At 39.2% G+C, this 14,176-nt stretch overlaps 1 protein-coding gene across 1 annotated transcript in view; it reads right to left on the reverse strand.

Annotated features, from left to right (window-relative positions):
- Positions 1 to 231: 231 nt before the first annotated feature.
- Positions 232 to 14,176, reverse strand: part of MTPN (myotrophin) — a 77,948-nt gene continuing 64,003 nt past the window's right edge. Inside the window, exon 4 of the mRNA XM_055421324.2 lies at positions 232 to 3,444. Coding sequence (XP_055277299.1) covers positions 3,358 to 3,444 — 87 coding nt within the window. The 3' untranslated portion in view covers positions 232 to 3,357. The remainder of the gene's footprint in view (positions 3,445 to 14,176) is intronic.

Below are 14,176 nucleotides of genomic sequence, written 5' to 3' on the forward strand. Positions count from 1 at the left end.
TGGGAAACTGACGGATGAGCAGAACCTCTCAATGAGATGAGTAGTACAGTTTATTTCAATTACATCTTTCCTAGTCTTATTTTCTTTCTAGAAGTGGAATAAAGGGGGGAAATTCAGATTAAAGTTTAAGGCAAAGTACCAATACAGTTATAAAGAAGACCAGAGGAGGAAGGTGATAATAACCCAGAGTAACCGAGGGAAGAGAAAAATGAAAAACCCTGACACGTTGGCTGTAGCACAATTCAAGTTTATTCCATTTGTTCTTGCAACACAAAACTTAAACACAGTATTATTTAGCATTCTGATGTACATGAACTAGGATAATATGAGAAACCCAACTGTGTCAAATGTATTACATTGTGGAAAAAATGAACTCAAATATATCAAAATGCACAAAGCACTAGTCTTCCTCCATTACTGCTTAGAAAGATATGATTGTTTCTCCATTTACAAAATAGAATCAGGACAATTTAAATTTTTCAAAATTTTGCATGCAAACACTGCAATTGCTTATGTAGGAGGGCACTCTCACCAGCTTCTTCTATACATAATCGAGTATACAATATTGCATGGAAGAAAACAGCAGCTTGGTTGAAGTTTTGGGGGAAAAAAAATCAAACAGGTACATATAGATTTGAAATCCACTATTTGGGGGAAGGAAATCAATGAATGAAGGCCTGCTTGCTGGCAGCTTCCACCCATGGCATCCACCTACTTCTCCTTCAGGCCCCACGGGGTTTAGAAGGTAAGCTGTGCAAAGAACTACCGGGTTGATTCCAGTGCTGTAGCTGAACTGTAAGTCTACAGCCACCAGTCTGAAGCTGCAAGGGGGAATCTGTTAGGATACTAATGTAGACAGGTAAATCACCTGTTTTCACTTGAAATAGTGCATATGAAAAGACTGACTTAATACAAAACTACAGAACATGCAAGATTTTTTTCTGAGATGTTAAATATTACTGCAGTGGAGAACAAAACTTACTTAACCTTTTACTAATGCATGTAGTACCAAAAAAGCAGACAAGGTTTTAGCTTTCTTTACTCAAAATATGAACATTAAGTGTTGTAAATTTCTCTGCCAAGTGGTTCAGAAATACATTATAAATAACCTAGTTAAAAAAAAAAAAAGAAACTCTAAACCATCTTGGTCAGTCTATTCTATGTTTATCTGTTATTTTCTCAAGCAACCGCTTTATAATTACGGGGTTTACAAAATGGCTGAGAAAGAAGAGGGAAGGCAAAGTAGCCTCTACTGCATTACAAGGAACACCAGGATAAACTGTACAAAGAATCACGTGGTCTCTGGACCAGGTGACTGGAGGAAGCAGACCAGGTTTAGGAATGATAGAACAGCACACTCTCTACAGCAGCCCCCTACAGAAAACACTTGGAAAGTAAAGGTGAAAACTGTGTAGAGAGTAAAAGTCGAGCCTTTTAAATAGCAGTATGCCAACAAGCGAAAACAAAGATATCAGAACACCTTGTATGCTGACAGTACATACTGATAGAGTGCCCTCCATCTTCAGCGAGGATCACTGTGTTTCAGTTCAGTGATGTCATAAAGCACTAATTACTGACTTCTAATCCAACTCTAATAGCCTGTATCAAGACAGCAGAATTAGCCACAGGTATCAAAGTATTTAAACCAGTATTCTGTGATTGTTTTCTTGGACGCAGGAAAATTCCAGGGTTAGGCTAGTTTTAAGTGAAAAAGCCACAGGATAAAAAAAGGGTTCATTGGGGAAAAATACACACAAACAAACCCACACATCAACCAACCAATCAGCAGCTGGTCAGAAAGGTTTGTTATTGGCCAGGCTGACTGTTCCAGGTACTAGATTAACCATGTTGCAGGAAGCTACATGGCCTTAAAAAATTGTCATTAATTCTTTATTAACCACAATCTGAATACAAGTCCCTAACCCACCCTCCCCCCACTTTTAAAAACATGAGGTACATTCAATTATTGCATGACATGGCTAAGGAAAAACGCTAGTATTTTTAGTAAGCATATATGGATGGCAAGTCAAATGAATCTTATATGCAGGACAGCAAATTTAAGGGTATATGTTTTAATCAGCTGTACTGCTCAAGAAATAAACATTAGAAAATGTGTCTATTTTCTGCAGGTCAGAACACCATTTTAGGGCACTGTATTTTTAAAAATACAGAATATAATTTGAAGGTGTCCCATTTTATGCAATGCATAAGAGAAAAGAAAAAAAATATATTAGGCAGGTGGGCTGGCATACATTCAGCAGAAGTCTATCAACAACTCTGGGAAACCTGGTGACATGCGTATTTTTAAGAGATGGGGTTAAACTGGTCCGAACAGTAAATCTCACCCCAGTGAAAGCTTTGGTGCAGTAAGTAATCAGCATCCAAGGTGGGTCTGAGAGGCATTCCAAAAGAATGTTCCTTGATTCTCCAAACAGAACTGAGGCCAATCTATTCAAACAGCAAATGAAGAAAATCCATAGGTAATAAGACAACTGTTCTTTTATCTAACAGGCTTATGGCTATGATTCTATTTTTAAATCCCCTTTTACTACCAGCAGGAGTTGGAAAGTGTTTCAATGTTCTATGTCTGAATCTAGAGGAGGGAAAAAAAATGCAGACTGGAATGATTTCTCCTTTAGACTTCCAAAATTTGAGATTTTTTTTTTATAAATAAAACTAGTCAGTTTTACCTAAAGATACATGAAATCCATGTAAAGGGGGAGAGGAAACCCAAAGTCCAGCCGTCCAGCAGCGGAGGAGTGTGCACCCTCTCGCCTTAACCGAGCTCTCATGCAAAGATGGAAGTCACCAGGGGAGATTTGGTCACCAACCACAGGCAGCGCTCTTAACTATGCCGGGAGATCCCCACTAGAGTGCATCTTAAGGCAGAAGGCTAGAGCTAATTGCTTGTCTCAGCACCCTAAGTTTCATCACAGCAGCCACTACTGCTCACACAGATAAGGGCTACCAAATGTATAGTTGGCCTTGGTATAATCAGACCCTCAACACAATCTAATTAATAAATTAGCTAGGGAGCTGAAAGGTCAAATATTAACGGTATGTTTTGTCTTTGCTCTCCCATGGGTATCAGTTGTTATTATTTTTTTTAACTGGAAATGGAAAAGAGGCTGACCTGATCAGGAATCCTAGAAAAAGCCTGATCTTGTTTTTTTTCCTCTCCTCCCAAACACTGTTTTTTTTTTCCTGGTAGTCTGATTTGTTATGAATTTCTCTCTCCCCTCACCCCTCTAAAAGTATTTTAGCTGAAGAAGCTGGCAGATAGAGTGACAGACAGACAGGCAGCAGTGTGAGGCCACAGGAGAGTCATTCTTCCAGAGTTGTTAGCCCATCCGTCCATCACTGAAGAAGGGCTTTGATTGCCTGGTTGTCAGTGGCTTCAAAGGCAGTCAGTCCATCGGGACCTTTCACAGTCTTATCGGCACCCTGGAAAACAGAGGAAAGAGCCTTTATCATTAAACGAGCCTACAACCAAGAGACGAGAATGAAAGGCTAGATTACTTGGCACATGCAAAACTTCTTTGCTCCTGGAATCTGTTCCACTGAAGGAAAAGCACCAAACAGTTGTCAAGGATACAGATTAAGCTGTAAAAATATCAGATTATTTTTCAGGCACTAGAAATATACAAACTACAAACACAACTTGCTAATAACATAGGCAAGGACTGGTTTTTATTTATAATATCATACCCCATTTATTTATAATACCCAACTAATATTTATAATACCCAACTAATTAAGTTTTAAATAGGAAGATCCCTGTGTGTAGTATATAATGAGGAAGGTGGGGAGAGAACACTTTTGCTTAAAAAAGCATTACTGTGACAACATTTTCTTCTTTGCAACACTTTCTGGAGAATGCATAAATATTACGCACATATTTTTAAAATCTAGAACTTGCAAATCTTTTAGACAAATTCCTAAAGAACATGTATGCTACTGGTCATTATACTTCCAAAAAACTGAGCAGTAAATGACTGCAATGTGAGCCAGGAAAGGAGGAGCGTCCCTGCTATACTCCAGAGAGATTCTTTCCAGCTTGCTCCCGTGTGCTTCATGAGGAGAGTGCTGTTCTGAACATTTTACTTTCAATGGGGCACTTCAGTTTTGAGATTGTGTACATATGCTTTGGTGTCTGTTGTTCTTATCCATCTTCCCTTATTAGAATAAAAACTCAATGGAAGTAGAAATCTTATTCATATTATCCACTACTGTGTCCCCAGTATTTAAACAAATGCCTAGTGCATGGGAGGTGAATTTGCTCCCAAACCATGTCTGAACTCTCTAACTCCTAGTGACAGCAACGCTCCACCCTCTGAGGGTTCTCTGATAGCTCCAGCCCAACCAGTATGTATTCACCAAATAACCTCTAGTGTCCCGTCCTCCTCCCATTGCCAAGTCTCACTCATTCTTCTGTTCCTGAGGCCTATAGAACTGTCTAAACTTGGAGTACATGGTCCTGTAGAGACCAATGTCAGTCAAATTCACCAGTCTCTCCTCCCATTCATCCTTCAATGCGCTAATCCTCTAGAATGTCTCACCATTCCTGAACCATTCCATACCTTTACATTGCTGGGTTCCACAGGGAATGCCTTGCCCCCCTTCTCTGGGAAACCCATTCAATCATTCAACAAATATTTACTGACTGTCTGATGTATAGACACTGTGCTTCCCTGGTGGCTCAGAGGTTAAAGCGTCTGCCTCCAATGCGGGAGACCTGGGTTCGATCCCTGGGTCGGGAAGATCCCCTGGAGAAGGAAACGGTAACCCACTCCAGTATTCTTGCCTGGAGAATCCCATGGACGGAGAAGCCTGGTAGGCTGCAGTCCACGGGGTAGCATAGAGTCGGACACGACTGAGCGATGGAACGGAACGGAACAGAAGGGACTGGTGGTGATTCAGTCACTAAGTCGTATCCGACTCTTGTGACCCCATGGACAGCAGCCAATCAGACTCCTCTCTCGATAGGATTTCCCAGGTGTAAGGGGCTGGAGAATCACAGGAAAAACAAGATACACTCTGCCAGTCTGGCTTGTGTGAGATACAAACAAATTAACAAATATGATACAATGGGATGAGAACAAAAAGAGTACTGTGCACAGTGATGAGTGGCCCATAAGCCAGAATGGGATGAGGGAGGAGGGTGCAAGAGTCTTTCTGGATGAGGTAATGCTTGAGCTGGGTCTTGATAAGTACAAGCTGATTAGGTGAGCCAGGAAGGAGATGACAGAAATTCTAGCAAGTGTTAAATTATCACAAAGTCCTCCCCATTACGAATATAAACGTTTGCTTTCTCATTTTCTAAGTGATTTTAATTGCATTATGAGACACATGGAACTTACAGTCAAGTGACAGAGAAATCTGCAAGTGAGAACTTCAGTGGCGAGCATCCCAACACAGGTTAGGTGACAATAACTGGGTCAGTTGTAGTCAAAACAAATTCTTAAAATTTTTTTTTACTGAAGTATAGTTGAAAGACACTGTTGTGTTAATTACTGCTGTTCAGTAAAGTGACTCAGTTATATGCGATACATTTTTTTTCATATTCTTTTCCATTATGGTTACATAGGACCGTATTGTTCACCGTTCTATATATACCAGTTTGCATCCGCTAATCCCAAACTCCCAACCCATCCCTCTTCCACATCACGATCCCTTTGCAACCACCAGTCTATTCTCTATGTCCCTGTCATAGATAGGTTCATCTGTGTCATATTTTAGATTCCACATATAAGTGATATCATATGGTATTTGTCTTTCTCTTTTTTATTTAATTCACTTAGTATGATAATCTTTAGGCCTATCCATGTTGCTGCAAATGGCATAATTTCATTCCTTTTTATGGCTGAGTAGTATTTCACTGTATAAATATCTGTACCACATCTTCAGTCATCTGTTCATGGACATTTTGGTTGTTTCCATGTCTTGGCTACTGTAAATAGTGCTGCTGTGAAAAGAGGGGTGCAAGTATCTTTCTTAGAATCATAGTTTTGTCTGGCCAGAAGTGGGACTGCTGGATCATATGGTGGTTCTATTTTTAACAAAACAATTATTTTTTATTCTTATTGGTAACTATTTTTATGACTAGCATTGTAAACTGTAATTCTGCATTAACAAAAAGTCAAATATCACAGTGAACATCTGTTGCTTTTTATCTGCCGGAGTTCACTTCCCTTCTTTTGATAAAAGCATTCTAATTTCACTCTAGGGAATCATTTGTCCCCATTGTGTGGACTCCTCAAAATTATAACTTAAGGTGCCAGGTACTTTTTTTGCCAACCATCAGAGCATGACACTCACTTCAGGATTTTGAGTCTTGACTAAAGAGAGCAAAAGAAAGGCAACGAGAAGTCAAGAGCTTGTTTATTTCTGTGGCATCACCCAGAAAAGGCAGTAGAGAAGTTTCTCCTATCTAGAGTCTTACAGCTGGCACAGTTCTGGCCTCTTCTGTGCCCAGTACTCCAACTTTCCAACTGATTCTATAATCAGTCCAATTATCTTCTACTTGTTAGAGTCAAATTCTGCTATTTGCAACCCAAAAAATCTGGCTGATAAAAGTATTTAAAATTTTATATAAGCCATCTCTTTTTTCCTAATTATAACACAAACTAGTCACAGAACTCAGAAGACACACCAAAAAAGTCCCCATAATACTCTATTCTATAAGCCAGATACAACTGACGTTAACATTTTAGTGTTTCTATTTACTCTTCTGTCCTAATATGTATGTGCATGTACCTCTTTCAAAAATAAATGAGTAACCGCTGGAGAAACAGCGACTCCTACACCACACAAAAGAGACTTTAAGATAAAGAAGCATTACCAGAGACAAGGAAGGACATTTCTTATTATTAAAGGCTTAATATCCAAAATTTAAAAATAAAACCAAGAAAACAATTCCTTTATGATAGCATCAAAAATAAATGTTAGGAATAAATTTAATGAACTCAAACCAGTTCTTCTAAAAATGATAAAGCACTTCTGTCAATGTGGAAAAAGATATTAAAAGAAAATGATTTTTTGATAGCTGATTGGAGAACTTAAGAAATATCGGGCCTCATCCCTTCCTCGAGGAAACCATTTTCAATCAATTGTTATTAGTTCTAAGGATTTTTCATGGCTCTAACTAATACACTCATGCCACTAGAGTTATTAACTTTAGATATTACCTTCTGATTCTCTGCTACACAGATGTGGCTCTAGCGCATTAGCACCTTCTACCCCAGATCCTCCCAATTTCTTATATTTAAAAATAGCAGTTTTGTTTCTTTGTAAATTTGTGATGTATTTATTTAAACCTGTGTTTCTTGTTCCATAAATTCTGACAGTATCTCTACTTTGTAAGATACTTTCTCTACTTTTCCATCTCTCCCTCTATTTCCTAAACTGCCAGTTTTTCTATTTTGTCAAGATTAACTTTTATATTATGTCAAAAATTGTGTTTTGTTGGTTGATTTTTCTACCATAGTTGCCACACTGTAAATTATATCCCAAGGACTGACTTATAACTGTAAGTTTGTACCTTTTGACAACCTTCACCCATTCCTCGCCCCAAATGAGTTTTGAGATTCATATAAATGAGATAAAACAGCATTTGTCTTTCTTCAATATATCTCACTTAGCACAATGCCCTCAAGGCCTCTCTGTTGTTGCAAATGGCAGGAGTTTCTTTTTTTAATAGCTGAATAATAATTGATTGCAGTGCGTACGTGTGTGTGTATACACACACACACATATCACATTTTCTTTATTCACACAGGTTATTTCAAGTTTTGGTCACAGTAAATAATACTGCAGTGAACACAAGTACAGATATCCTTTTGAGTTAGGATTTTTGTTTCCTTCAGATAAATACCCTGAACTAGAACTGCTGGATCATATGGTAGTCCTATCTTTAATTTCTGAGGCCCCTCCATACTGTTTTCCACAGACGCTGCACCAACTTCAGTTCAGTCACTCAGTCGTGTCCGACTCTTTGTGACCCCATGAATCACAGCACGCCAGGCCTCCCTGTCCATCACCAACTCCCGGAGTTCACTCAAACCCACCTCCATCGAGTCGGTGATGCCATCCAGCCATCTCATTTTCTGTCGTCCCCTTCTCCTCCCGCCCCCAATCCCTCCCAGCATCAGAGTCTTTTCCAGTGAGTCAACTCTTCACATGAGGTAGCCAAAGTACTGGAGCTTCAGCTTTAGCATCAGTCCTTCCAATGAACATCCAGGACTGATCTCCTTTAGAATGAACTGGTTGGATCTCCTTGCAGTCCAAGGGACTCTCAAGAGTCTTCTCCAACACCACAGTTCAAAAGCATCAATTCTTCAGCGATCAGCTTTCTTCACAGTCCAACTCTCACATCCATGACCACTGGAAAAACCATAACCTGCCAATAGTGCACAAGGGTTCCCTTTTTTCCACATCCCTGCCAACACTTACTGTTTCTTATATCCGTGATAACAGCCATTCTAATAGGTATGAGGTGACAATTCATTGTGGTTTCGATTTATATTTCCCTGATGATTACTAATGTTGAGGAATCTTTTAATGTACCTGCTGGCTATCTGTATATCTTTTGTAAAAATGTCTATTCAGAACCTCCATCCATTTTAAAATCATATTTTCTTAAACTCAGTTTTTTTCCTGTTATATGAATATTTTATGTTTTGGGTATTAACCCCTTATCATATAAATGATTTGCAAATAATTCTCTCCCATTCTATAGGTTGCCCTTTCATCTTGTTGATGGTTTGTTTTTGGTGCCAAATTAAAAAACTTATCACCAAAATGAATGGCAAGGAGCTTATCATCCATGTTTTTTTTCCTTGAAGTTCCATGGTTTCAGGTCTTATTTTAAAGTCTTTAATCCATTTTGAGTCAATTTCTGTGTGTGGTGTAAGATAGTGGTCCAGTTTCATTCTTTTGCATATACCTGTCCATTTTTCAATATCATCAATTGACCACACTGTCCTTTCCATATTATATATTCTTAGCTGCTTAATGGTAAATTCGTTGACCGTGTGTGTATCAGTTCAGTTGCTCAGTCGTGTCCGACTCTTTGTGATCCCATGGACTGCAGCCCGCCAAGCTTCCCTGTCCATCACCAACTCCCAGAGTTTACTCAAACTCATGTCCATTGAGTGGGTGATGCCATCCAACCATCTCATCCTCTGTCATCCCCTTCTCTTCCTGCCCTCAATCCTTCCCAGCATCAGGGTCTTTTCCAATGAGTTGGTTCTTTGCATCAGGTGGTCAAAGTATTGGAGTTTCAGCTTCAGCATCAGTCCTTCCAATGAATATTCAGGACTGATTTCCTTTAGGATGGACTGGTTGGATCTTCTTGCAGTCCAAGGGACTCTCAAGAGTCTTCTCCGACACCACAGTTCAAAAGCATCAATTCTTTGGTGCTCAGATTTCTTTATAGTCCAACTCTCACATCCACACATGACTACTGGAAAAACCACAGCTTCACTAGATGGACCTTTGTTGGCAAAGTAATGTCTCTGCTTTATAATGTGCTGTCTAGGTTGGTCACAACTTTTCTTCCAAGGAGCAAGCATCTTTTAATTTCATGTATATATATATATATATACATGGGTTTATTTTTTGGTTCTCTATTTTCTGTTCCATTGATCTATGTACCTGGTTTTATGCTATTACTGTACTGTTTTGATTCTTGTGCATGTATGCTGTCATGTCCAAATCTTTGTGACCCCATGGACATAGCCCAACAGGCTCCTCTGTCCATGGAATTTCCCAGGCAAGAATACTGGAGTGGGTTGCCATTTCCTACTCTTCGTGTCTCAGGGATTGAACTCACATCTCCTGTGTCTCCTGCATCAGCAGGGAGATTCTTTACCACTGGGCCACCTGGGAAGCAATTTTGCTTCCTACATATTTGTAATATAGTTTGAAATCAGGAAGTGTGACACCGCTAGCTTTGTTCTTTTTTCTCAAGATGGCTTTGAGTATTCAGGATCTGCTGTGGTTCCATACAAATTTTAGCACTGTTTAATCTATACCTCAGATATGCAGATGACACCACCCTTATGGCAGAAAGTGAAGAGGAACTAAAAAGCCTTTTGAAGAAACTGAAAGGGGAGAGTGAAAAAGTTGGCTTGAAGCTCAACATTCAGAAAACAAAGATAATGGCATCTGATCCCATCACTTCATGGGAAACAGATGGAGAAACAGTAGAAACAGTGTCAGACTTTATTTTTTTGGGTTCCAAAATCACTGCGCATGCTAATTGCAGCCATGAAATTAAAAGACGCTTACTCCTTGGAAGGAAAGTTATGACAAGCCTACATGGCATATTAAAAAGCAGAGACATTACTTTGCCAACCAAGGTCCGTCTAGTCAAGGCTATGGTTTTTCCCGTGGTCATGTATGGATGTGAGAGTTGGACTACAAAGAAAGCTGAGCGCTGAAGAATTGATACTTTCGAACTGTGGTGTTGGAGAAGACTCTTGAGAGTCCCTTGTACTGCAAGGAGATCCAACCAGTCCATTCTAAAGGAGATCAATCTTGGGTGTTCACTGGAAGGACTGATGCTAAAGCTGAAGCTCCAATACTTTGGCTACCTCATGCGAAGAGTTGACTCACTGGAAAAGACTCTGATGCTGGGAGGGATTGGGGGCAGGAGGAGAAGGGGATGACAGAGAATGAGATGGCTGGATGGCATCACCGACTCGATGGACATGAGTTTGAGTGAACTCTGGGAGTTGGTGATGGACAGGGAGGCCTGGCGTGCTGTGATTCATGGGGTCGCAAAGAGTTGGACACGACTGAGAGACTGAACTGAACTGAATCTATAAAAATTGCCATCGGAATTCTGATAGAAACGGCATTAAAGCTTCTTTGGGCAGTATGGACATTTTAACAATATTAATTCTGCCGATGCATGAGCACAGAGTATCTTTCCATTTATTTGTGTCTTCTTCAATATATTTTCAATGTAGTTTTCAGCATACGAACGAGTCTTTTGCCTTCTTGGTAAATTACTCCTAGGTATTTTTTTTTTTTGATGCAATTATTTTAAGTGGAACTCAAATTCTCTTATCATTTGTAATTAGTATGTAATTGGACTAATTACAACTGATTTTTGGATATTGGTTTTGTATCCTGATACTTAACTGAATTAGGTGATTAGTTCTAACAGTTATTTTAGTGGAGTCTTTAGGGTTTTCTATAATATATGTTGTGTCATCGGCAAATAGAGAACATTTTACTTCTTCCCTTTCAATTCTTTTCTTCTCTAACCACTCTGGCTAGGGACTTCCAGTACTATGTTACATGTGAGTGGGCATCCTCATCTCGTTCATTATCTTAGAGGAAAAGCATTGTTTTTCACAGTTGAGTATGATACACAGGTTGTGGTCATAATACAGCCTTTATTATGCTGTGGTATATATATTCCCTCTCCATCTGGTTTATTGGGTGTTTTCATTATGAATGAATGTTAAATTATGTCAATACTTTTTCTGCATCTACTGACATAATCATATGATTTTTATCCTTCATTATTATTATTGCATTATATCACAATGATTGATTTGCAGATTCTGAATCATCCTTGTGTCCCTGTAATAATCTGATCATGGAGTATGAACCTTTTAATGTATTGCTGAGTTTGGTTTGCTGACATTTCGTTGAGGATTTTTGTATCTATGTTCATCAGGGATACTGGCCTGCAATCTTCTTGTGGCATCCTTGTCTGGTTTTGGATGAGGAAATGCTGGCTTTGTAAAATGAGATTGGAGTGGTCCCGTCTGTACTGATGTTTTTGGGGAAGAGTTAGAGAAGGACGGATATTAACTCTTCTTTAAATGTTTGGTAGAACTCACCATTAAAGCTATCTGGTCCTGAATACGGATAGAATTTTACAGTTAAAATATAAAAACAATGTTTAAATTACTTCTGGGTAGACAAAGATGCTACAAAAAGAAACTACAGGCCAGTATCACTGATGAGCATAGATGCAAAAATCCTCAACAAAATTCTAGCAAACAGAATCCAACAACATATTAAAAAGATCATACATCATGACCTAGTGGGCTTTATCCCAGGGATGCAAGGATTCTTTAATATTTGCAAATCAATGTGATACACCACATTAACAAACTGAAAGATAAAAACCATATGATTATCTCAACAGATGCAGAGAAAGCCTTTTGACAAAATTCAACACCCATTTATGATAAAAACTCTCCAAAAAGCAGGCACAGCAGGAAAATACCGTCTCACGCTGGTCAGAATGGGTGCCATCAAAAAGTCTACAAATAATAAATGCTGGAAAGGGTGTGGAGAAAAGAGAACTCTCTTATACTGTTGGTGGAAATGCAAACTAGTACAGCCACTATGGAGAACGGTGTGGAGATTCCTTAAAAAACTGGAAACAGAACTGCCATATGACCCAGCAATCCCACTCCTGGGCATACACACTGAGGAAACTAGAATCAAAAGAGACACATGTACCCCATTCATCGCAGCACTGTTTATAATAGCTAGGACATGGAAGCAACCTAGATGTCCACTGGCAGACGAACGAATAAGAAAGTTGTGGTACATATACACAATGGAATATTACTCAGCCATTAAAAAGAACGCATTTGAATCAGTTCTAATGAGGTGGATGAAACTGGGGCCTATTATACAGAGTGAAGTCAGAAAGAAAAACACCAATACAGTATATTAACATATATATGGAATTTAGAAAGATAGTAACAACAACCCTACATGTGAGGCAGCAAAAGAGACATAGATGTAAAGTACAGACTTTTGGACTCTGTGGGAGAAGGCGAGGGTGGGATGATTTGAGAGAACAGCACTGAAACATGTATATTACCATATGTGAAATAGATGACCAGTCCAAGTTTGATGCATGAAACAGGGCACTCAAAGCCGGTGCACTGGGACAACCCAGAGGGATGGGATGGGGAGGGAGGGGGGTTTGAGATGGGGGACACATGTACGCCTGAGGCTGATTCATGTCAATGTATGGCAAAAACCACCACAATATTGTACGTAATTAGCCTCCAATGAAATTTAATTAAAAAAATTACTTCTGGGTAAACACTGCTCACTGTGGCACCTGGCAGACTACTATGATTAGTTTTGTTTCTACTGTTCCAGTATTAAAACCCTGTGCACCCCTCTCAAATGACAGACTCGGGAGATCCACTGTTGAGTTTTTCCTCAGTCTTATTCATTCATTTACAAATAACAACTTTTTATCCTATTTGTTACAGTTTGGCTAAACTGCTATAACAGAGGCTAAAGCACAATGGATTAAACTAACTTACTGCTCTCACAGAACAATAATGCCTAGTGTGCTCACCTCCACATCTGCTTCCACCCTGCTGGATGGGGGCATGAAAGTCCATAGCAAGTGGCCTCATATTTTAGGTGATGATCTAGAAATGGCACACATCATCTGTGTACACCCCATCGGGCCAAATTCAGACACAAAGCCCCAGCCACTGCAAGGCAAACGGAGATACAAGGACTAGGCGGACCGCCACGCATGCACCAAGTTAAAAGGAAGAGTAAAAACTGGACATGAAAGGCAATTTGCACCCTAATACTATGCTGTCCTGAAAATACTCTGGAATATTATCTCCAGATTCTGTCTAGCCTGCCTCTCCTTCTTTCTCCTTCCTCTCCACCCTCCTCCTCCCCTTTACTTTCTCTCAACTTTATTTAAATGCTGGATTCTCCATGGTTCTGGTTTTTGGCAGGCATCTTCACCACTTTTCAGTATGCTTTTGCCTGATCTCATCCACGTTATGATTTAACTTCTGACATATATTCATTTTGAACGTCTACCCTGATCTTTAAGGCCTTCCCCACCACTCACACACACTGAGACTTACCTACTTTAGTCCCAGAAATATTATAAATGGAGCCTTTCCTAAAGTGAATCCATAATGTTTTTTTACAAACAGTTCTTCATCTGGAGCATTCTTTATTATGTTAAATGTGGAGATACTATGCAATTTTTTTTTTTTTTTGCTTACTTCACATGTGATCAGTCACTAAGTCTTTAAACAATAATGTTCTTAAAATTTCCCACCTGTCCTTGCTACTAATACTATCTCAATTCAGTATTTTCATATGTAAATTCTAATGCAATAGTTTCTTTTTTCAATTCTCATGCTACTCC

The sequence above is a fragment of the Moschus berezovskii genome, chromosome 3 (genome assembly GCF_049115385.1).
Source record: "Moschus berezovskii isolate FMDL1 chromosome 3, NW_MosBer_1.0, whole genome shotgun sequence".
Lineage (NCBI taxonomy): Eukaryota > Metazoa > Chordata > Mammalia > Artiodactyla > Moschidae > Moschus > Moschus berezovskii.